Source organism: Aotus nancymaae, unplaced genomic scaffold (genome assembly GCF_030222135.1).
Source record: "Aotus nancymaae isolate 86718 unplaced genomic scaffold, 86718_ANA_hifiasm-v0.15.2.pri h1tg000046l, whole genome shotgun sequence".
Taxonomy (NCBI): domain Eukaryota; kingdom Metazoa; phylum Chordata; class Mammalia; order Primates; family Aotidae; genus Aotus; species Aotus nancymaae.
Window position 1 is genome coordinate 25174049 of NW_026988460.1, and position 22657 is coordinate 25196705.

At 52.5% G+C, this 22657-nt stretch overlaps 1 protein-coding gene across 1 annotated transcript in view; it reads left to right on the top strand.

The window, feature by feature from the left end:
• SLC6A6 (solute carrier family 6 member 6) overlaps nucleotides 1-22657 on the top strand; it is an 87838-nt gene that overhangs the window by 27240 nt on the left and 37941 nt on the right. Inside the window, 3 exon segments of the mRNA XM_064362064.1 lie at nucleotides 14937-15172; nucleotides 16646-16780; nucleotides 18516-18750. Of these exon segments, the coding sequence (XP_064218134.1) occupies nucleotides 14937-15172; nucleotides 16646-16780; nucleotides 18516-18750 (606 nt within the window).

Consider the following 22657-nt stretch of genomic DNA (forward strand, 5'->3'; position numbering starts at 1 on the left):
TGTGGGTTGTGGGGACTGCTCTGCAGGTCCACAGCAAAATCCTTTTCTACTCTCAAGTCCAGTTCCCAGCCTTCCATCTCCCCAGCTTAGCAGGTGCCACTATCTCAAGGGCCAGAAGGGTACTCAGTACTTTGCATGGGGAACTGCAGGCCCTGGTCTGGTCCCCCACTCCTGCACTCTGCTTTCTGCCCTGAGATGCTCCCCTAACTGCATCCTAAGGGCTAGGGAAGGGAGGTGACAGCAGGTTTTCACATCTGTGCTCAGATCCCCAGGGACCCACCAACCCAGGGGACCCACGTTGCTCAGTCAGCAAGAATATTGATGGGGACCCCAGGATCTCCAGTCACACCCACTGCAGAAGAGGAGGCTGGCCCCTGAGAAGCCTGGGGAGAGACAGTTGGAATAGAAAGGAAGGGGCAGCTAGGAAGAGGCCCAGGTGTTAGGATGACACCCCGAATCTCAGAACCAGTTGGCCGGTGTTCTTGGCTCTGTGAGACAATCTGTAAAGCACTCAGCGGGCATGGCACCCAGGAGATGCTCAGCAGGGCCTCAGCTCAGAGTCCGTGCTGCCCGGCATTCTAGGGAGAATGCTGGCCAATTTTGTCATCATCCTGATGGCGTGAACTTTCTAGGTGCCTGCCATAGGCCAGGCACTATCCTAAGCAGTACATGTTTGGTTCTTTAATCTCTCAACAACCTCACAGCCTAAGTACTGTTAATTACCCCCATTCTATATTTGAGGAAACTGAAGCACAGACAGGTTTATTTATGGTGTGCAACTTTCTCTCCTGGAGAGGGTCCTTTCACCAAGAGAAGGGCTGTGTGTGCAGGTGTGTGGGAGGGACAGTGGGGACCCTGCACCTCCAGGCTGCTGAGTCTCCTGAGAGCAGGTCTAAACCACAATCCGGAATGGGGCAAGCCTCACCTTGGTCAAGCAGTGTCACCAGTGCCTCTGGTGGCCTTTCCTGCCATTGGTCCCTATGCCTAGGGAGGTGATGTTTAAGGGACAGATGTTTCTGCTCTTGGGGAAGCCCCACCTGCTGCCTCCACTGGAGAGAGAAAGTGACCTCCCTCTGCTGGGGTGACAGCAAGGGGTGCTCCTGAGTCCCAGGCAGTGTGTCTTGCAGCTCATTCCTGTCCTTGGAGACACTGCCTGTGGCCTGCTTGGCTGAACTGTGCCCCTCACCTGCTGCAGAGACAAGGCTGGCCAGGCTTCTTTTTCCCTCTGCACCCCCCGGCCCCCAGGAGTCGGGGTTGATTCCCAAGGCTTCTCCCCCCAGGATCAAACATGCAGGCCCCACTCAGCTGCCCAGCCCCAGAAGCCCGAGGTCACCCCTGCCAGCCTTTGCCTTGATTTCTCAAACTGCCTTTCTCTTTAGCAAGTGGCTAAAGATGTGTTGGCTTTGTCCTGGGCCTGCATCTGGGTTCTGCCGCTCGCTACGGAGTAACCTTGGCCAGGCCATGTCTCCTCTGAGCCTCGTTGTCCTTATTTGTGTTTTTAGTAGAGACAGGGTTTCACCATGTTGGCCAGGATGGTCTCGATCTCTTGACCTCATGATCCACCCACTTTGGCCTCCCAAAGTGCTGGGATTACAGGCCTGAGCCACCACCACGCCTGGCCTGTTTTCCTTATTTATAAAATGAGGGCCAAGGTTCCCATCTGCCAGGGCCCGGTGAGGAGCAGCAGCAGTAGGGAATAAGAGACCCTCTGGCAAACTCTCAAGTCCAGAACAAATGGCTATTGGGGTGATCCTGGACTTAGTGGGGCTGCAGAAGTGAAACTCAGCCTGGCCCAGCCCCTAGATGCTCACAGTCTGACAGATGAGACGTCTGCGCACACACACATCACATGCATGCACTCTCATCAGCCAGCCTTAATCTCTTTCCTGAGCTGATTTTGTTTGACGTTTTGCCCAAGTATCTCCCAGTTTGTTAGCACCACCATTCCCAACCTCACCTGATTTTAAGATTCACTTGGGAAGCTGGTTAAACAAGATGGATTTGTGGGCCCCCACCTCGAAAATTCAGTCAGTAGGTCTGCAAGGGTCCAGGTGTCTGCATTTTTAGCCAGTGTCTCAGGTAGCTCTGCTGTTCCCCGTGTGAGGATTTTGGTCATCCACTGATGCCTCCTAAGATCCCAGAGACTTCAGCAATGAATGACTTTACAGATTATGAGGCCCGTTTACAGGTCAAGAAACTGAGGTTTCCCAAGGAGAAATTTGAACTTTATCCGTAGTTGCACAGTTCTGAATGAGAGTCCAGTGTCTGGTGGATGGTGGGGGTGATTCGAGCTGGAGGATGTTAGACAGAAGAGTCTTGGGTGGGCAGGAAGGGCTTTTGCGGGGTGGTGACACTTGGGTCAGGGTCTTCAAGCTGGGTGGGATCTACCTAAATAGAAGAGAACCCACAGACCTGAAAGGGGCAGTGCCAGGGAGACTCATGCTGGGCAAAAGGAGAAATAAGGTGGCAGAGACTGGGAGCAGGGCAGACAACTCTGGTGAGCCGGAGATTCCAAGAGGAGAAGTTTAGATTGTCACCCAGGCAGCTGGGAGTCACTGATAGTTATTGAGCTGGGGGCTGACATGGGAGGCTTTTGGGGTTTGCTAGAAACAAACCTGGCTAAGCAGGTGGGAGCAGAGGTCAGGGCATGCCTCCAAGGAGTTTCCAGGGGTTTCCAAGAGGCCACAGCACAAGTGACAGGCCACCAGAAGGTATACCATATCCCCAGCACTCCCAGAGTTTAGGCAAAAGTGCAATGGAAGGTTGAGGGAGATGGCTCCCACTGGCAGTTGCCCTGGGAGGTGGCCTCCGCACAGAGGAAGACCACAGTTGAGAAGTGTCAGTCCTCCCTGCAGCCCAGCCCCACCCAAGTATGGACTGTAGTGCTGAGCTTTTCCTCTGGCCAAGCAGTAGCTGCTGTTAGGCACCATCTTGTAGTGCTGGAAGTTGCTGCCTCCGCTGCACCAACATCTGCCAACCTGACAGAATGAGATACGACCCTCATCCAGCCAGGTTTGGAATAAGAACTTACATTCGCCTCTGGTGCCCACTGTATCCCACCGGGTTGGGGTTGTCGGGAATGTCCTGCCCTCTGCCACATCTTTCAGGCCTCAGTTTCCTTTCTGTGAAATGAGTTCCTGCCAGCTCTGATGGGGCCGTCTGTGGAGGAGGCTGAAGACTGTAGCTTTGTCCTGTCCTTGATCTGCTGTGGGGCCTAGGCCTCAGTTTCCTCATCTGTGAAGTGGGCTTGCATGTGGTTGTGCCAAGACCTCCGAGGCCCCGTTGTGAGTCTTTGATTTTGTGTGGGATCCCAGGGGATGCCCTGGCACTTGGCAAACCTTTAGAGACAGGAAAAACTAACTTCAAAGTCATTATTGGAAGATGCTCAGGAGCAGACATATTGTTGTTGTTCATCTGTAGAGTTTTGACCATTTGATGGGAAAGGGTGCTCAGAAGTTGGGAGCACATCCTGGTCCACCCTTCCCCACTGTCCACAGCCCCCAGCGTTTGCCATTGCAGTTTGCTCTGTTGCCCGTAGAGGAGCCCTCAGAATGCCTGACATGGGAGGCTGTTTGTCCCTATGTGGAGTGTCCCCAGAGCCCTGAGCCCTCAACATTCCATCCGACAAATCCTCATTGTGCTGGGCCTTATATTCTAGACGTCAGGAAGCAGGCCCTGGGTGACTGGGGAGTGACAGACAGCGACAGTACAGGCTGGGAATGCAGGGACAGAGCTGTCCTGGAGGCTGGCCTATCCAGGCTGTGAGGGGTGCCTGCTCATTAGGCAGGGGAAGAGTGGGTGGGACTGAGGGCACAGCACAAACCAAGATGTGGGGGCCTGAGAAAGCACGGTGTGTGCTTCAGCAGCCCCGGGGGTCTTGGGCCGATTCCGGATGGTGGAGGGGCCTAGGAATCGCCTTCCAGATAAGTGGAGCAGGCCCCTGTATTCCGGAACACAGCGGCCACCAGTGACAGACGGTGCCAGTTCCCCTCCCTATCTTGCTAAATCCCAGGCTGTTCGGCTCCTCTAGCACCACACTCTGGTTGAGCTGAATTTCTGAGTCTGAGTGAGGTGGGGCAGAGGTAGGAAGGAAGAAGAGGAGAAACATGTTTAAAAGAGGAACAAGGAGCGGGAGGTTGTTTGCAAACATTTAATGACGGAGGAGTTTCACATACTGTAGACGGGATATTGTACCCATTTGAGTGAGGGTAACGCTGAGGCTGAAGAGAGAAGATGACTTGCCCAAGGCTGTATGGCAGAGCGCCCTGGCTGGCAGAGCCCTGGTGACAGAGTTGGGGGTGGCCCGGCTCCTGCACGCGCACCCCTTAGCTGACTCTCTCACTGGGGCCTGTATCCTTCCAGTTTCCATAGAGCAAGGGAGGGGCCGCCTTCTGTTTGCTTTCACAGCCAACAAGGAGCAGAGCTTTAGGGTTCTTACAGCTTAAAAGGGGAAGGTCAAGAAAATGGCAACCAACCTTTCTCTTTTCTTGAGTTTCTTTTTTGTGGCCTCCAGAAATAATCCTGGGCTCTGCAGAGCCTGTTTCAGGCTCATGGTCTACACTACCCTGCCCCCATTTCCGGCAAAACCAGGCTGAGGGCTGGGCTGCTAGCGAAGCTGACAGCAAGAGTGACAGGCCTGTCCTGTCGCTGGTGAGTCAGTGCCAGGAGGTAGCTGCCTGCTGACTCACCCACTCCTTCCGCAGGCTCCAGGGGCCCCTGCAACAGCCTGACTCCAGCCAGACCTGGGCCATGGGTGAAGCGGGTGGAAAAGGGGCTTGGCTCCCTCCAACCCTTCGCCTAGCCCCTGCACCCTGGAGCCGGGCTGCAGGCAGTGTGGCCGTTGTGCTGTCATTGGCCTAAACAGCATTGCAACAGGAAAACAACCCCAAAACTCCAGCCTTAAGAGCAAGTCCAACAGTGCGCGACTCCCCAGGTCAGGAGCCAGGCTTTGCGGAAGCCCCCATGTGCACAGAACCTGCAGGTGTGCCCACTCTCAGCCCTGCCTCTGGCTGTGGAAACAGGCCTTCGAGTACCCAAGGTAGGCATCGTGGTGGCCCTCCCGGAGCTCCTCCTCCTCCTCCAGCCCAGCTGTGGGCACCAAGTGTCCTGGAAGCCTACTGAGTGGTGTCCAGGGTCCCCTCAGACAGATCCCAGGGACTTGACCGTCCTCCATGCGTCCAGCTGTCAGGCCCAGCTCTCAGGGGCTCTTTGACCAGAGGTGTCTTTGAAGACTACTCTTGACCAGACACAGAACCTTGTCCTTCGTCTTAACTTGTAGAATAATTTTTGTTACTTTAGCAAAACAAGCCCCTCCCTCCTTCTCTAGATAGACTAAGTGCTGTGAAGGCGGGAAGGTGACCCGGTACCCCTGTGATGGCCCTGGGCCTGGCGTGTAGCAGGTACTAGGTCAGCCAGAGCTTTTGCTCCCTCTGGCCACCTCCCTCAGGGAGAATCACCCCAGGTGGGCGAGTGCCTGCTCAGAGCAGAGTGGGCAGGTGACTTCCCCAGAGCACATGGCAGCAAAGGGTGACCCTGTTCTTTCAGAGCCTGGCTTCAACCGTGGAGCCGGCAGGGTTTGGGCTTCGTGCACAAGGATGTGGTTGTGTTTGTGCTACAGTCTTAGGTGTTAGGTCCTTGGCCAAGGGGAAGACATTCCAGCCACCTGCCCCACAGGTTCTCAGATGTTGGTGAGGAAGCCAGGCAGCCGAGGTGTGGGGTTAAGGACTCCACAGGCTCTACCGGAAAGTGTTAGCTGGGCGTGGTGGCTCACATCTATAATCTCAGCACTTTGGGAGGCCGAGGCAGTTGGATCACTTGAGGTTAGGAGTTTGAGACTAGCCTGGCCAACATGGTGAAACCCGTCTCTACTGAAAATACAAAATAATTAGCCGGGTATGGTGGTGCATGCCTGTAATCCCAGCTATTCAGGAGGCTGAGAAACGAGAATCGCTTGAACCCAGGAGGCAGAGGTTGCAGTGAGCCAAGATCGCACCACTGCACTCCAGCCTGGGCAACAGAGCTAGACTCTGTCTCAAAAAAAAAAACCAAAAAGTCACAAGGGAAAAACCCAACGTGGGCCTTTAAGTTCTCTTTCAGAGTAGAAGGGAAGGATTGGCCAGGTGGTCAGGGACAAGCCAGGGCTTTTAGCCAAAAGCATTGAGTCCTCACTGGGGCAGCACAAAAATCAGGATAAATCCAGGTTCTAACCATGGCCTTAGGGGCCCCCATCCCCTCTTCCTCTCTGCCACACACTGGCTTTCTGTTTCTTCACTATGTGCACCTTGGCCCTCTTTGCTGTTCCCTGCTGTTTGTTTTTTTTTTTGTTTGTTTGTTTTTTGAGACGCAGTCTTGCTCTGTGGCCAGGTTGGAGTGTAGTGGCGCGATCTCGGCTCACTGCAGCCTCTGCCTTCCAGGTTCAAGCGATTCTTCTCCTCAGCCTCCCAAGTAGCTGGGACTACAGGCACACACCACCACGCCCAACTCATTTTAGTTGAGACAGGGTTTCATCACGTTGGCCAGGCTCTTAGAACACCGTTCCCCCAGTTCTTTGCCACTCAGGTCTCAGCTTCAGTGTGGTTAAAAGCTTGTTTTTTAGAGCCGAGCTTCTGGGTTTGGATCCCAGCTGTATGACCTTGGGCAAGTGGCATCACTTCTCTGGGCCTCTTTCCGTCATCCCGGCTGCTGAGGAGTGAGTGAGTTGGTGCCTGGAAGGGGTTTGGCATAGGGCCTGGCCACAGCGAGTCCTCAGTGAGCTGCTGCTGTTATGAAGTGTCACCTCCGCAGAGGGGCCTGCTTTGTTGCCTTCTCTGTGCTGGGCACTGTCGTAAATATTTGCTCATTGATGTGTTTTAATTTACGTCTATCTCCCATTCTGCAGGTCAGCTCGGTAGGGCTCACCCACTGTCTCCAGTTCTAGGGCAGTGCCTGGCACATAGTAGGGTGAGTTAACAGCCACTGCTTGCCAAAGCCACCCATGCCCTTGTTCTACCCCTGGACTTCTGAGCTGCAGAGGGAAAATGACTTGGCCTGAGTGACCCAGCTTTCTGGCCCCGCCCACTGCTCTTTCCCTGACTCAGCTGCTTGGGCTCTGCCGTGGGGTACCTCTGTTTGCAGCATGGTGTGTGCCCCACACACCTTCACCTAGGGCAGCGCTGGCGACCCTGCCTTGTCCCGGCCCTTCCCAGGCCATCCTGCCACCAGGAGCCTGCCATGCCTACACCCCTCCCCCTGCAGCTGGCACGGTGGCACTCTCCTTGCTGCCGCTCCTCTGCTGCCAGGCTGTGGTTCTCTGGGGCTTTGGGCCAGGTCCTGCCACTTCCAAGGAGATGATAAAACAATTTGGACCCAGTCCCCAGACCTTGTGTTCACCTGCCAACGTTTTTATGAGGGGAAGGTGACAAGTTGGCTGTCTGTTGGACTCATATGGTGCGTTGCCACCCCCAGCGTTGTTCCAGAGGCCCGTTCTTTGCAAAACCTGCTCACTGTCATCTACTCTCCCCCAGCAAACCGCAGACCTAAGAAGAACTACCTGGTCTCTCTGGTCCCCGTCCAGAGGTCACCTTGCGCCTGGGTGGCACCAAGGCCATGGAGTCGGAATGTGGGTGCAAATCCTGGCCCACTGCCCTGTAGCTGTGGGACCTGGGACAAGCCTTCCCCCCTCTCTGAGCCTCAGCCTCCTGATCTGTAAAAGGTAAGGCTGATGAGGCTGGCGGTGAGGTAGAGGCTTCTCTGCAGGTTGCAGGCTGAGTGTGATCCAGGCAGGGGGCTTCCAGCAGAGGTCGGAGGTCTCTGAGGGTAGACCCATACTTTGGTGGGGTGGAGGTGGCAGTTAGGAGAGGGGAGGACCTCACCCAAAGATGTTGAACCCCAGGTGGATAGCAAGCCCTATCCCAGAGATGGCAGGCCGAAACAATTTCCTCAACAGAATTCACTTTCACTACGACCAGAATATTTTTGCTCATTGTTTCAGCTTTGTTCCGGGCAAAACAATGCCTGGTTTCCTGGATGACCTCACCGGGACAAGCCATCAGGGCTGTAGGCCAACCTGATCAGCATCTCCGCACGAGCCCATTTTTCCCTTTGCCATGGACACCCTAGGTGACCTGGGGCAATAGTGTGACCGAAGAGGACAAACTGGCCACAGGCCGAGTCTGACCCCCTCTGTATTTGTGTTTGACCCAGGTGGTAGTTTAGAAACTGAAAAATGTATGTGTGACTACAACCCAGATTTCAATATCTCTTGAGAAATTGGAGGATCCAGTGCCAATGGGCCCCAGTCCCAAAGGCACCTGCAGCAGTGGGATCTGGGGAGAGCTGCCTGTGAGAGTCCAGAATCCCCCGTCCCCTGGTTGCCACTCTTCCCTGCAGCCTCCCCACCCCAGTGGACTCCTGTCCTTTGCCCACCAGGCCCCTGGAGGCTTTGGAGCTCGCCATGCTTCAGTTAGCCTTTCCCTGGGAGTAGATAAGCAGCAGATACAGGCCAGATGATACAGTTCAATGCTTCAATCTCTTAAAGGTGTACTTTAAAAATATATACAGAAGAGGAAAAAAAGCCTTTGATTAGTTTCCACTTAAAACAGCTACTCCACTTAGAGTGGTGGAAAGCACTTCTGCTTTTTTTCTCATCTCTTTAGGGACAGGGTCTTGCTTTGTCATCCAGCCTGGAGTATAGTGGCGTGATCACAGCTCACTGCAGCCTCCAACTCCCAGGTACAAGTGATCCTCCTGCCTCAGCCTCCTGAGTAGCTGGGACTGCAGGTGCGCACAACCACACCTGGCTATTTTTTTTTGACTTTTTGTACAGACAGGGTCTTACTGTGTTTACCAGGCTTATCTGGAACTCCTAGCCTCAAACCATCCTTTCACCTCAGTCTTCCAGAGTGTTGGGATTACAGGCGTGAGCCACCATGCCCACCCAGGAATAGCACTCTTAACTACAACTCAGGTTTTTTTGGTGCTTAATTGTTAAACACTAGGGCCAAGGAGGGTGCCCTTGGCAGGCATCACTAATAGATCCCGGCCTTCCTGCTCACTGAGCCTGTACCTAGCCCGGAATCTATGGAGACAGTGGTCCAAGGAACCCCATCAGGCCCATCATATGCTCCCTGTTTGCTAGAGGAGTGCTCCAGTCCACCATGCCATCTGTCCTGCCTGAGCCTGTGCTGTTTCATCAGCTGGCCTGGCCCAGCTCTGTGGCCCTTGGCACTGACTGCTCCCCAGGCCCTGTCTGACCTCCTGAGCCCCATCTCCATCATGTGGCCCTTCACTTCCCTGTTTGCCCTTGCCTACTTCCCCAATTTGTCAGCTGGCTTGCAGCTGGCTCCTTATAGACACCAGACCCCATTTCATTTTGTAAAGCAAGTGACCCATAGCAGCTACAGTAGTTGAGAGCATGGATTTCTGAGGCCAAGACAGACCTGGGGGCATTTGAAGCTCAAGTGGCCTTTTCCTCACTGTGTGACTGTGGGCAACTAACTTCACGTCTCTGTGTCACATCAGCACAGGAAGGATGGTAGCAGCACCCACTGAGGGAATTAGCTAAGAAAATGAAAACATGCTTGTAGTCAGTGCTCTTTTTAAAAAGATGCATATTCTGCTTGTGTATACGGTCAGTGCTTGATAAATGCAGCTATCTTTTTCTTAAATTTTTATTTTTATTTAGTAACTTTTTTTTTTTTTGAGACAGGGTCTTACTCTGTCACCGAGGCTGGAGTGCAGTGGGGCAATCATGGCTCACTGCAGCCTTGACCTCCAAGGTTCAAGTGATCCTCCTACCTCAGCCTCCTGAGTAGCTGGGACTGCAGGCGCATGCCGTCACACCCAGCTAACTTTTGTAGTTTTTGTAAAGATGCCGTTTTGCCATATTGCCCAGGCTGGAAATTTTAAAATTGATAAAAATTTTATATATTTATGGTGTATAATATGATGTTATACATACGCATCCATTGTAGAATGGCTAGATCAAGCCAGTTACATATCACCTCACTAAGCATTTTTTTGTATGTAGTGAGAACACTTAAAATCTACTCTCAACAGTTTCCAAATACACAATATGTTACTAATTCTAATCACCGTGACATCGTGACGTACATAATAGAGCTATTGAACTTATTCCTCATGTGTAACTGAAATTTTGTGGTTTTTGGCCAGCAATTCCCCCATGCCTCCAACCATCCACCTTTTGTTTTTTAAATTATTTATTTATTTATTCATTTATTTATTGAGATGGAGTTTCACTGTTGTTGCCCAGGCTGGAGTGCAATGGCATGATCTCAGCTCACTGCAACCTCCACCTCCTGGGTTCAAGCAATTCTCCTGCCTTGGCCTCCTGAGTAGCTGGGATTATAGGCATGTGCCACCATGCCCGGCTAATTTTGTGTTTTTAATAGAGATGGGGTTTCTCCATGTTGGTCAGGCTGGCCTCGAACCCCTGACCTCAGGTGATCCACCCGCCTTAGCCTCCCCAGGTGCTGGGATTACAGGCGTGAGCCACTGCACCCAGCTGAGACCTCCTTTTTCTAAGTTTTGCTCAGTGCCTGAGGCCCAGGCAGACCAGGTGGGAACTATGGCCTTGAATCTGTCTCCTTTCCACCTGTGTGTGTAGCCTCAGCGAGGGTGCTTGCCTCCCTGTGTGAGCCTCAGCTTCCCTTATCTGTAAACTACCAAAGTGTCTCTTCCACACTAAGAGTGTTGTAGGAGAACAGGAAACTGTTTTCACAAACAGCTCAGCCCAGCATGAGTCCTTACAAATCTTAATATTAAACAGAGGGAGAGCAAAGGGATGTTGTATCAAGCCATGGTGTCACTGGCACGGGGCTGTGTCTGACTGCGTGTGTGCCAAATCTGACCAGGTGATCTGCAGTTGGTTTCAGGCACGGCAGGCTCTGGCTGTCACCTCTGGAACACAGAGACAAGGAGAATGTTCAGTTGGGCACGGGAGGAGGCTTCATCCCATAGCCTCTGTATCAGTCAATTCTAATCGCTTGTAGCTATAATAACCAAAGAGGAAGCTCTTAAAATGGGGAATCATGTATCTCGGCTGCTGCAAAATAACCCTGGGCCCAGTGCCAAGGAAAACAGTCCTTGTTGGCGGGTGCAGGGATGCCTGTGGAGGAGGACTCGCTCCTGAGCACTCACCGCGCAGCGGGGTGGCCAATTGTGTGTGTGTGGAGGCTGGGGTGGCTGGCCTAATTGCAAGTTTGCGGAGGTGCACGGAGATACTCCAGGGACTTCCTGGAGGGTGTCATCTGAGGTCAGGCTGAGCGCCAGAGAGAGTGGAGGTAGAAGCGCCTAAAGGCTTAGCTACAACATCACGATCACTGTTACTCCCAGCTGAGTGACCTCGGGACGTCACTTGTCATCTCTGGGCCTTGCTGATCTCACCCTGGGGAGTATGAAGGCTTTATATACCCCAAGGCCAGGGGTGGACCGGATACCAGTGATAGTGGTAATGAGAGGAGATAGTCGCAAGTCATAATAGTAGCTGCTGTGTGTGGAGTGTGTGCCATATCCTTTTCTAAGCACCTTCTGCACACCCCCTCATTTAACCCTCACGACACTCCCATGGGGAGGAAGCAGCTACCCCATTTTATGGATGAGGACACTAAGGACCAGTGGAGTTGAATGACTTGCCTGAGGTCACCTGTTTGGGAAGTGGCTCTCAGCTTCTGGGTCGAGGCTTATACTCTGGTCCCCATAGGGGCCAGGGTGCCTGGGGCAGCTGGCAGGGAGCCAGGGGGCTTTCTACACTGTGGCTCCAACAGCCAGGGGGAAGGTTCCGAGGGGACTGAGCCTGAGCAGTAGGAGGGACTAAAACAGCTCTGTGTGGCCTGTGTCCCAAGGAGAAGGGGAGGGGGAGGTTGGGGCCAGAGGGTTGGCAGGGGGGCGCGCTGGGACCTGGTGGGCTGTGGTGAGGAGGCTGTGCTTTTTTCTAGGGGTGATCAGAGGGTTGGGGGGGCATGAGGACCTGATTATGCTTTTTAATCTGCCTTCAGCTGCTGCGTTGAGAATAGATTGGGGCGGGCAGAGTAGCAGCAGGGAGACCTGTGAGGAGGCCGCCACAGATGCCCATGCAAGGGCTGAGGGGCCTGTCACTCGTGGTTGCCATGGTGACGGAGCGATGTGGGTGGATGCCAGGAATGTACAGGCGGGTCTTGCTGGAATGGGCTTTTGCAGGGACAGGGCTACTGGCTGTGTGTTCTTCAAGGCATGTGAACCTGTGGCTGCAGCCCCCACAGGTGGAGAGGTGGGTGCACCTTGGAAATGAGGAGTCGGGAGACCCCCACCATGCCAGGCATGTGACAGGTTCCCACTCTGCCCTATTCGAAACCCTCACCCCATCCTGGCTCAGCCCCAGGTGGTGGGACGATGGGGTCCTGAGTGTGGAAGGGTGTGGAGGCCTCCTTTTGTAGGAAACCAGAGCCTAAAGCAAAGGGACTTGGGGAGCCCCGTTTGCTCTTCCTCCATGTTTCTAGAGGGGTCTCTGAGTGTTACTGTAGCAAGTGGGTCTGTGTGACCAGAGGGCAGAGCTAGGACTCTCAGACACAGTGAAGCAAACCCCCCAACGCCTTGCGGGGATGAACTTGACCCATCCCAGCTGCCAATGAGGTCATGAGCTTCTGGGTGAGGAGGCTTCAGGGTCATTTCCTGAGAAACACCTTCACTCGGAGGGAGTTGAGTCTCACATCCTCCAATTATGCACCCACCAAGCCAGCCCGCAATAGGCTGCCCTGATAACCATCGGGGGGCTGTGCAAGTCAATGCTGGAACAATGCTGGCCGCTAGGACTATTTTTACAGTAGCCATTGGCCTGCCGCATCCCGCGCTTGGCCCCGAGGGAGCAGGGCAGAGAAAGGCGGCGCAGATGCTCTGGTAGACAGAGGAAGGGCTCCGTGAGCTGCCCAGCGGCTTCAGGAAGCCTTTCTTAGTCTGCTGGCCGCCAGATAGTGAAACAATTGGGGTCCCCCACCCCGAGCCAGGGAGAGGAAGGAGGTGTGGGGGAAACAGGGGTTTTGTTGTGCTTTTGTGCCTCTGTTCCTCGAGCACAGCCCCTGTGGCCCAGTGGCTGGGGCCAAGCCAGCACATCCCCTCTCCACACCCCAAGTCCTCAGCCAGCTACTGCCTCACCCTGTCTACAAGGCCCTAAGGCCAATTGACTCTCCTGGTCACACGATTGGCAAAGCCGGGGTTTGCAGTTATCACCAGCTGCCTGTGGATGCCACTCTGGGATCCATCTACTCAGCAGTTCTTGCCTGACAACCTACTGTGTGCCAGGCATGGTGCCGGGCTCTGGGACACAGTAGTGAGCAAGGCAGGTGCGGTCCTTGTCCCCAGGAGCCTCTATTCTAGTCAAGGAGATAGACGACAGGGACTCGAGGAACTGAACAAGATTACTTTCAGGTAGTGTTAGGTGCTCTGATGAGAAGACAAACTCAGATGCCCACCAGAGCCAGCCAGGCGAGTGCATCCTAAGCCGAGTGGCAAGCTGGCCAGGGTGTGGCCACGTGACAAGGCAATCACATCTGCTCCAGCCAGTGGTCACCATGAGGAGTATGAGCTCACCGTGGTCTGATCTTCCAATTTTTCAAGAGAACTTAGAATTCTTGACTTTTCTCTGAACTCTGATTATTTCAGTGTTGGCCACCAGTTTGATCATGAAGACAAGTTGTATCATGGAATGCTTGGCTCTGAGTCAGCTACTTCTGCTGCCATCCTTTTTATTCTGCAGGTGGGGAAACTGAGGCTTAGAGAGGGGCACGTAGGCCTAGTAGCTCTGGCTTTCCCTGCTCATCCGTTTTCTGTGTCCTTCTGTTATGTCGTGGGTCAGCCCTTGAAGGCAGGGGGCCCGGCCTTGAGCTAGAACTCAGAATGCTCTTGGTAACCCTTGTCAGTTCTCGGAGAGCCGGGGGTATCTGCCTTCTGCACAGATGGCTGCACTGGATGTGACTGTGGCCGGGGGCTGAGCTGCCAGGGAGAATGAGCACTTGGGGACCTTAGGAAGTAGAGAAAGAAGAGGCTCTGGCCTGGCTGGTGGCAGACCTCCCTCTAGACTGGAGGCCAAGCAGAAGTGGGCTAAGGGTTACCATGAACAGCTGCAGGGAGCCAGAGGGCAAGGGAACCTGGCTGATAGGATCTACAGCGTCAGCCCCTGGAATCAGAGCAAGCCAGAGGATGGTTAGAGAAGGGTGAACAAATGGGGATTAACAAGCACTCTTGCATATTCCTCACCAGTGCCAATCCCATATTTTTTTCTGCTAGAGATGTGACTGGTTAATAAACTACAAATCTGTTTCATAAATACCCATTCTCTATACTTGGATGGCAACCCATTCTCAAATACTGTTTTCTTTCCAGCCTAAAACCCTATTCCTCGTTCATTTCCATCTATCCTTTTTTTTTAACTTACAGTTATAAATGGTCACCCCTGTGTGCTAGGCACTGTGTTAAGGCATTTGCAAAATAGGAGCTTCCATTTTTTTATTTTAGAAATCCAAATTTAGAAGATAGTATCTGTTAATTTCTAGAAACTGCATGCAGGCTGTTATTTGGCAGATGCCTAGAACTGCCTGGGTGTGCTGCATTTTGTGAAAGACAATGCTAAGGCTGGGGTGCAGGCTAAAGTGTGACACTCAGGTGACAAACATGGGGGCCCCTGGTGCTTCTTTTCAGCAGGTGCCTGGGGAATGGAACCTGCCGATTCTGTGGGCTGCAAGTGTCCACAGCCTGAATCTTGAGGTTCCCGGTCCCATGAAGGGGTCTGAATGACTCCTGATGTTGCTGTCAGAGCATTGGACAGACGAGGGGATGCCTCACCCTCTGCCACAGGCCTGGGCAGGTGGGAGTCAGCTCATGGATGATTGGAAGCAGAGGTTGTATCTGAGACACACAGGCAGTCTCTCATCAGCTGCACCATGCTCTCTTTTGTCCCCCGTAGAAAGAAAGGAGATGGCCACCAAGGAGAAGCTACAGTGTCTGAAAGATTTCCACAAGGACATCCTGAAGCCCTCACCAGGGAAGAGCCCGGGCACACGGCCTGAGGACGAGGCTGAGGGAAAACCTCCGCAGAGGGAGAAGTGGTCTAGCAAGATCGACTTTGTGCTTTCTGTGGCTGGCGGCTTCGTGGGCTTGGGCAACGTCTGGCGCTTCCCGTACCTCTGCTACAAGAATGGTGGAGGTGAGCCTGGGTCAGGCCACAGGGGAGCCCCTCCAGAACAGAGCAGTCTAGGAGCTGGAGGCTGGGACCAGAGCATGGGTGGCCTCTCTGTGCCCTGCTTTCCCTGGCCCCACCCCCTTGACCTCCGTGAGGTCAACCTGCCATGCCCCTGCCAATCCCCATCCTTAGAGACAGGGGATAAGTCTGACTGAGAATCAGGGTGCTGTTCTGCAGGGCCTTGCTGTGTTACCTTGAGTAGGTCCCTCACCCTCTCTGATCCTCCAGTTTACCATCTCTGAAGAGGCGGGACAAGGTCAGGCCTGTGTCTCCCAAGCCCCAGACATCCACACACCTCCTTATCTGTCCCCCATGTCTACTTGCCTCTGACTGTTTCTTTATCTTTCCTTTAACATTCATATTTGCTTTTCTAACTTCACCAAATGTACTCCAGAGCGCAAACTGTTTCTCACATAAATGGAAAACTGGTATCATTTGTCGTGCTACAAAGGGATCCAGGAATATAAAGTACAGGGAAGATAGTCTTTAAATGTAGTGACTGCGCTTGGTTGGGTTGATGAGTTGGTTGGCTTGGATTTTTGGACTTTGGTTTGCTTTCGTTTTTGTTTTTGCCTCCTGAAGGCTCTGAGCAGGAGCCCTCTGCCAGGTCTTCTGTTACGGGTGTTGACGTCAAGCAGCACCTAATGATTTAGGTGCTTTCTTGCTGGTGCCACGAGGGGCTTGAAGAGAACTGGATAGGGAGGAACTGCCCACGGCTGGTTCTGCTCGTTGTCAGATGCTTGTGTGTCAGCGGAGATGGGCATGCCTTGTGCTGCTCACATCGGCAGAACCACCTTCTGGGGAGTTCTCCCTTAGAGCCTGGTTTCTTAACCTTCTGTAGGTCTCAGGCCCCTTTGGGACTCTGTTGAGTGTCCTAGACGCTCCCCAGAACAAAGCACATATACTAGACCCAACTTGCCCACAGTTTCAAAGGGTTTATGGACCCGCTGAAGCCATTAGTGGACAGCAGGTAGGATCCCGTGCCCCAATGCTTTGCCCCACCTTCCTCCCCTCAGTCCCGTCCCCGCCAGAGATGCCTACCCTCTACCCCTTACCACTGGGCAGGCCTGGGGAGGGTAGGCAAAGGCCCCAACAAAGTGGCAATGTTTGAGTGGGTCTTAGAGGCCAAGCAGACCTTGTTTAGAGGGACGGATGTGGAGGAGGCAGGCAGGTAGTAGGCACAGCTGACACGAAGGCTCTGAGGCTGGAAGCCCCTGGTAGATTTGAAGGTGAGAGGGAAGGCACACTGGAAAGGCAAAACCAGCTGGCCAGGCGGGCAGGGCCTGGAGCATTTCCCACCAGGTCCAAGAGTTTGGCCTTGAGCCTCATGTCCCTTGTGCATTCTCTCTGGTTCCATTGCCTGGGAGGGCTTGGGAACCTTCTGCATCAGCGCTGCCATGGCCACAGCCTCACCCTTGCCCATTCTGCTCTCTGCAGGTGCGTTTCTCATACCGTATTTTATTTTCCTGTTTGGGAGCGGCCTGCCTGTGTTTTTCTTGGAGATCATCATAGGCCAGTACACCTCTGAAGGGGGCATCACGTGTTGGGAAAAGATCTGCCCCTTGTTCTCTGGTGAGTATGGGACAGAGGTCATTTTAGGGGCAGCCTGGTACTCATCAATGCCACACATTTTTATTGAACACCTATTGTCTGCCAGGTTCTTTGGCGTCTCATGCACATCACTTAGCTCTGTGCCTGACACACGATAGCGGCCAGTACAGCAGCAGTGTGGTGCAGATGCTGCTGCTTAGGAGTACAGGGAAAGGAGATGTGGCAAGTGCCTAGCAAGCAGTAGCTGCTCAGTCAGGACCAGCATGCCCACTTCCCTAGGTTGTTGCATAGAGAAGCCAGCCGCCACGCTATTCACAGTAGCAAAGACCTGGAATCAGCCTAGGCGCCCATCAGTGGTGGACTGGGTAAAGAAAATGTGGTGCAGATATACCGTGGAAAACTATGCAGCCCTGAAGAATAGCAGTGTGTCCTTTGCAGCAACATGGATACAGCTGAAGGTCATTGTCCTAAGCAGTATTAATGCAGAAACAGAGAAACAAGTACCACGTGTTCTTGCTTATAAGTGAAAACTCAACCTTGGGTACACATGGGCATAAAGATGGGAATGATAGACACTGGGGACTCCAAAAGGGGTGAGAGCAAGGGTTGAGAAACTACCTGTTGCATACTGTGTTCACTATGTGGGTGACGGGATCGATGGAAGTGCAAACCTCACTTTCGTGCCATATACGCCTGTAACAAACTTGCACCTGTACCGCTGAATCTAAAGAAAAAGGAGAAGCCTGTAGCTGCCTGGCAGTAGAGTGCAGCACATAAGTATTCAGGTTCAGGAGACCTTCTCTGAGTTCAAGTCCCATTTCCTCCCCTTGATGGTTTTGTGACTTTGAGAAGGTCACTTTGTACTTCACTTTTCTCATCTATAAAATAGAAATATAGTTGTGTGCTTACGTCACAGGGTTGCTATGAAGACAAAATAACATCGCCCTGTAGAAGTGCTTTGTACACAGTCAGCATCAAATGAATTGTAGCTTAATTAGTCCTATGTTTAGAACTTAGTATCCACACAAAATCATCACTGTTATGATTTAATTGCCAGGGATAGGAATATATGTGAGTCTGTTCATTCGGTCATCCACATAAATCCATTTATCCTTAAGCCTTTCTTCCATTAAACCACTCAATAATTAGACTATCCATCCATTTTCCATTCATCTACCCGTCCAGCCATTCATCTACCCAAGCTTCTAACCAACTACCATCAATCCATACATCCATCTAACAAATTATCTATGCCACAAATGAATATCCATCAATCCAGCACTTACCATTTTAGCTATTTATCCATTCATCTAGCCATTTATCCAATCATCTAACTATCCATCTGTTTACTCATCCATCCATTTATCTCATCCATTCAGCTATCCAACCATCTAACCATCCATCCAGCCAACCAGCCAGACATCCAATCATCCAGTCAACCATCCTCTTTATTATCTACCTTTGCATCCATCCATCCATTTATCCATCCATCTAACCATCCAATCATTATTCTATCCCCTCTGCCCCCAGTCACTCATCCTTCAATTCATCTAACCATCCCATTTACCTCACCGTCTGTTGTTTCACCCGTCCATTCGCCCAGCCGTCCATTTATCCTATACATATTTGGTGGTCACTGTTGAAGGGCCTCTTATGGCCTGGGGCCTGGGGATACCATGGCCTTCCAGTTGAGTATGTGGCCATGGTGGGTCTGGCCTCTCGTGATGTTTGCTCATCTTGTTTGCCCAACCTGCAGGTATCGGCTATGCCTCCATTGTAATTGTGTCCCTTCTGAATGTCTACTACATCGTCATCCTGGCCTGGGCCACATACTACCTGTTCCAGTCCTTCCAGAAGGAGCTGCCCTGGGCACACTGCAACCACAGCTGGAACACGCCCCACTGCATGGAGGACACCATGCGCAAGAACAAGAGTGTCTGGATCACCATCAGCTCCACCAACTTCACCTCCCCTGTCATCGAGTTCTGGGAGTAAGACCACCTCATTGAAGGAAGGAGGAGGGCATGGGCGGGGCAGAGAGGATGGCCCACTTCCTTATCTCCTCCCTTGGGATGTGGGAGCCACTGTCTTCCGGGCATTGGAAGGAGGATGCAGATCTGGAGATAAATTTATGCCTTTGACCACAGACAGACCTGGAATCCCAGTTCTGCCACTTACTGGCTGTTTGACCTTAGGCAAGCCACTTCTCCTTTCTGAGCCTCAGTTTCTTTACCTGTCAGATAAAGAGAATGAATCATTACTACCCTGATGGGATCCCTGTGAGGCAGGTATGCATACTTACGTTGTCTAAAAATGATACAGTTTTCTTAATGTATTTTAGAAAAAATATATTCTCTGTTATTGCACAGAGAAAAATGTGTATATGGAGCTGAAGTAGTTAAGTGAAAAGTGAGTAGATAGAGTGAAAAAGATGCATCAGTTAGCTTTTACTGTGTAACAACCATCCCCAAACCTGGTGGCTTTAAACAAGCATTTATTTAGCTCTTGATTGTTTTGCTTGTTGGCAGTTTGGGCTGAGCTTGGCTGGGCAGTTCTGGTCTTGGGCTCCTTCATGTGTCTGCAGGCATCTGTAGGTCCTCCGGGTATCTCTTCTGGGGTTTGGCTGGCTATTGGCTGGGGTGTGAGGGGTACTGGTCCATGTGGTTTCATCACCCAGTAGGCTAACCTGGGCTTGTCACTGGCTGCTAAGCAAGCACTCTAAGAACAAGAAATGGGCAAACCCCAAAGCCCAAGCGCTTTTCAAGCCTCTGTCTATATTATTTTTGTTCATGTCCCTTTGGCCAAAGAAAGCCACAAGACAAACCCAGATTCAAGATGTGGAGGAAATAAATTCTGTCTCTTCATGAGAGGAGTGAAGAACTGTAGTCAGTAACTACAGGGAGGATACAGAGGACAAACATCAGAAAGGTGGGATGTGGAATCCTGATTTTGGGGAAGTCTTGAGTGAGCTGATGTGTAGGGAAATTCTTCTAACATAATGCTTAGAGGCTGATCAAAAATAGGCTAGTGCATCATTTTCCTCTTCATCATAAGCCAGCCTTGGGGCTCAGCACTCAAGTGCAGCCCCTTGACCCTGGACATAACTGAGATGAGGCCTTGTGTGGAGGTTGTGAGCCAGGGCAGGGATGCTGTTAAGGAAGAGGGTGGTTCTGAATCATCCCGAGATGATAGTCCCTGTCTTTTGTGTGTGGTTTTGCCGTTTTCAAGGTGTGTACCCACCTCTTAGGAGCTGGCCCAGGAATGGGCCAGAGAGGAGGGAGCAGCCTGGTGACTGGCCCCAGCCATGCTTTGGGGTCAGGGCTGGGGCATCCTTGGCAAAGAAGGGGTCGGTTGCCCTCACTGCTGTGGAACCCTTACTTGGGTGCTCCATGTCACCGGCCCTTCAGTGTATGCTTAGGGCAGGTCCCTAGGCCCACTGTCACTAGGGGTTCCTCTTACATATTGTTTGTACATGTATATTTTCCACGTACAAACAAAAGGGACATTGGAAGCACAATCATCGCCCCTCCGTTCCCTGCTCCCTGGGGAGCTGAGTTCACAGACAAAGAAAGGCTGGTACTTCCTTCTTCTCACTTGAATGGGGTCCAAGGCACAGCCCTGTCCTTTCTCTGCTGTTCTTGGCACAACCTGAAGACTGGGCCTGCCCGACTCCTGGACGCTGGCACTCAGCCAGCTATTGAGGGCGTCTGCTGGGACCTCCTTGCCTCAGCCATTGACTGACCTGCCTGGGTTCGAACCCTCAGTCTGCCACTTGTAGCTTGGACAGATGCGTCCCACTCTCTGGGCTGTGGTGTCCTCACCTGCATCTGGGGAGACGGCATTGCTGCCCTCCCAGGGTTGTAGGGTGGCCCTGACTGCATGAGATCATGGGTGGCCAGCCCTTGGAATCTATTATTATTATTATTATTTTTGGAGATGGAGTCTCGCTCTGTTGCCAGGCTGGAGTGCAGTGGCGAGATCTAGGCTCACTGCAACCTCCGACTCCCCAGTTCAAGTGATTCTCCTGTCTCAGCCTCCCGAGTAGCTGGGATTACAGGTGTGCATCACCATGCCCAGCTAATTTTTGTATTTTTAGTAGAGACAGGGCTTCACCATGTTGGGCAGGATGGTCTCAATCTTCTGACCTCGTGATCCGAACGCCTTGGCCTCCCAAAGTGCTGGGATTACAGGTGTGAGCCACCATGCCTGGCCAGAATCCATTATTTATCCAGTACCCTTAGTGCATAAAACTGCCCCTCCTGGCAGTTTCTTTAAGCGTTATGACCTTAAAGAATCACCCCCTGTTGTAAAAGGGCCATTCTTTTCTCGGTTCTGCTTATCTCCCTGTTGTCTGGGACCCAGGGGTCTTGGAGAAGGAACTCATGGGAGCAATGTGAGGTCCTCAGGGTGGCCAATCCTCACTCACACCTTCCAGGAGGACTGGGCTCTCGGGGGTATTCTGGAACCCTTCCCTTCCAGAATCTTCATTCTGAGCACCCCAGCTCCATGTTCCGGCCTGGAAGACACTGACATTTATCTTTGGAAAGTGTCTGGTTCTTCAGGCACCTTCCCAAGCTCCTGCATAATCCACGTGGATTTGCTCTATCCAGAGAGCCCTGGCGTCCGGCCTGGTACTCACCTGCTCCGGCTGTCACACCTATCCTACCCCTGCATCCCCAGCCCCAGGTTCCAGCAGAGCTTTGGGAGACCACTTGAACATTCACAAATAACTTGCCCTCTTTCTAGAACCCTGGGGAAGACTGGGGGCCATGGAGCAGGGTCCTGGAAAGCAGGCTTAGGCAAGGCCAGCGCTGCCTCCTGTGACCTGCCTTCGCAGCGCAGGCCGAGGCTAGAGAGGTACGCCGGGAACAGCTCAGTTCCAACCCTGAGCCAGGTGCCATGGGCAAGAAAGACCCGGCCTCCTGCTTTCAAGAGCCTTCTCTTTTCTTGGCATGCAACCGTGGAAAGGCAATAGTCGACTCCCATGAGCATAGTACTAGGAACTTGCCCCGTCATTTCATTCAGTCTCTGCATAGGCTTTCTAAGTAGGGGAAATACCTAGGCATCATGCAGAACTCTTCTTTCTACCTCGAATCCCACGTCCAATTCACACGTCCCCCTGGCTCCCCCTTCAGAGTATACCCAGAATCTGAGCACGGGCCCCATGCACTGTCACCCCCACGGGACCCCCATTGTCACTCTCCTGGACACCAGCACTGGTCTCTTGGATCTCCCCGCTGCCTTGTCCTTGTACTTCTGTCATCAATTCTGAATCCACCCTGTTATTTTCCAGCTCAGAACCCTCTCATGGCTTTTCCCATGCTATGATCTCACCCTGCCAGAAAGGATTGAGACTATTTCAACACAGCAAGCGCTCACTGGGTGCTGAATTTCCTCATTAGTTCTTTGTCTTCATCCACCTGCATGGAGCAGCAAGTCACTACCTCTCTCTGACCTCACTTCCCCATCTGCAGCTGGAGGAGCATATAAGCTGGGCTTTGAAGGATGAGTAGGAGCTCACTAGGCAGAAAAGGAGAGTGGAAAGACAGTCTAGGTAGGAGGAACAACCCATGCAGAGTCCGCATTCTGAAAGCACATGAATGTTTGGGATGGTTTGGCTAGAGCATAGGATGCACGGGTGAGTGATAGGTGGGGCCAGGGAGAAGGGTCGAAGCCTTGAATGTGAGGCAGATACATTTGGGCTTTGTTCTCTTGGAGGAGGAACCATGGAAGGCATATGAGAAGGGGAGTAGTGTGACTGAATTGAATGGGATTTTTGGACATCCTTTAGAGAACACACTGGTGGGAAAGAAGCTGGATGTATGCTGAGCACTGACTGTATACGGGGCCTCAGAGGGCTCGACCTTCAGAAGGTCTGGGTTCCCTTTGGGGTGAAAC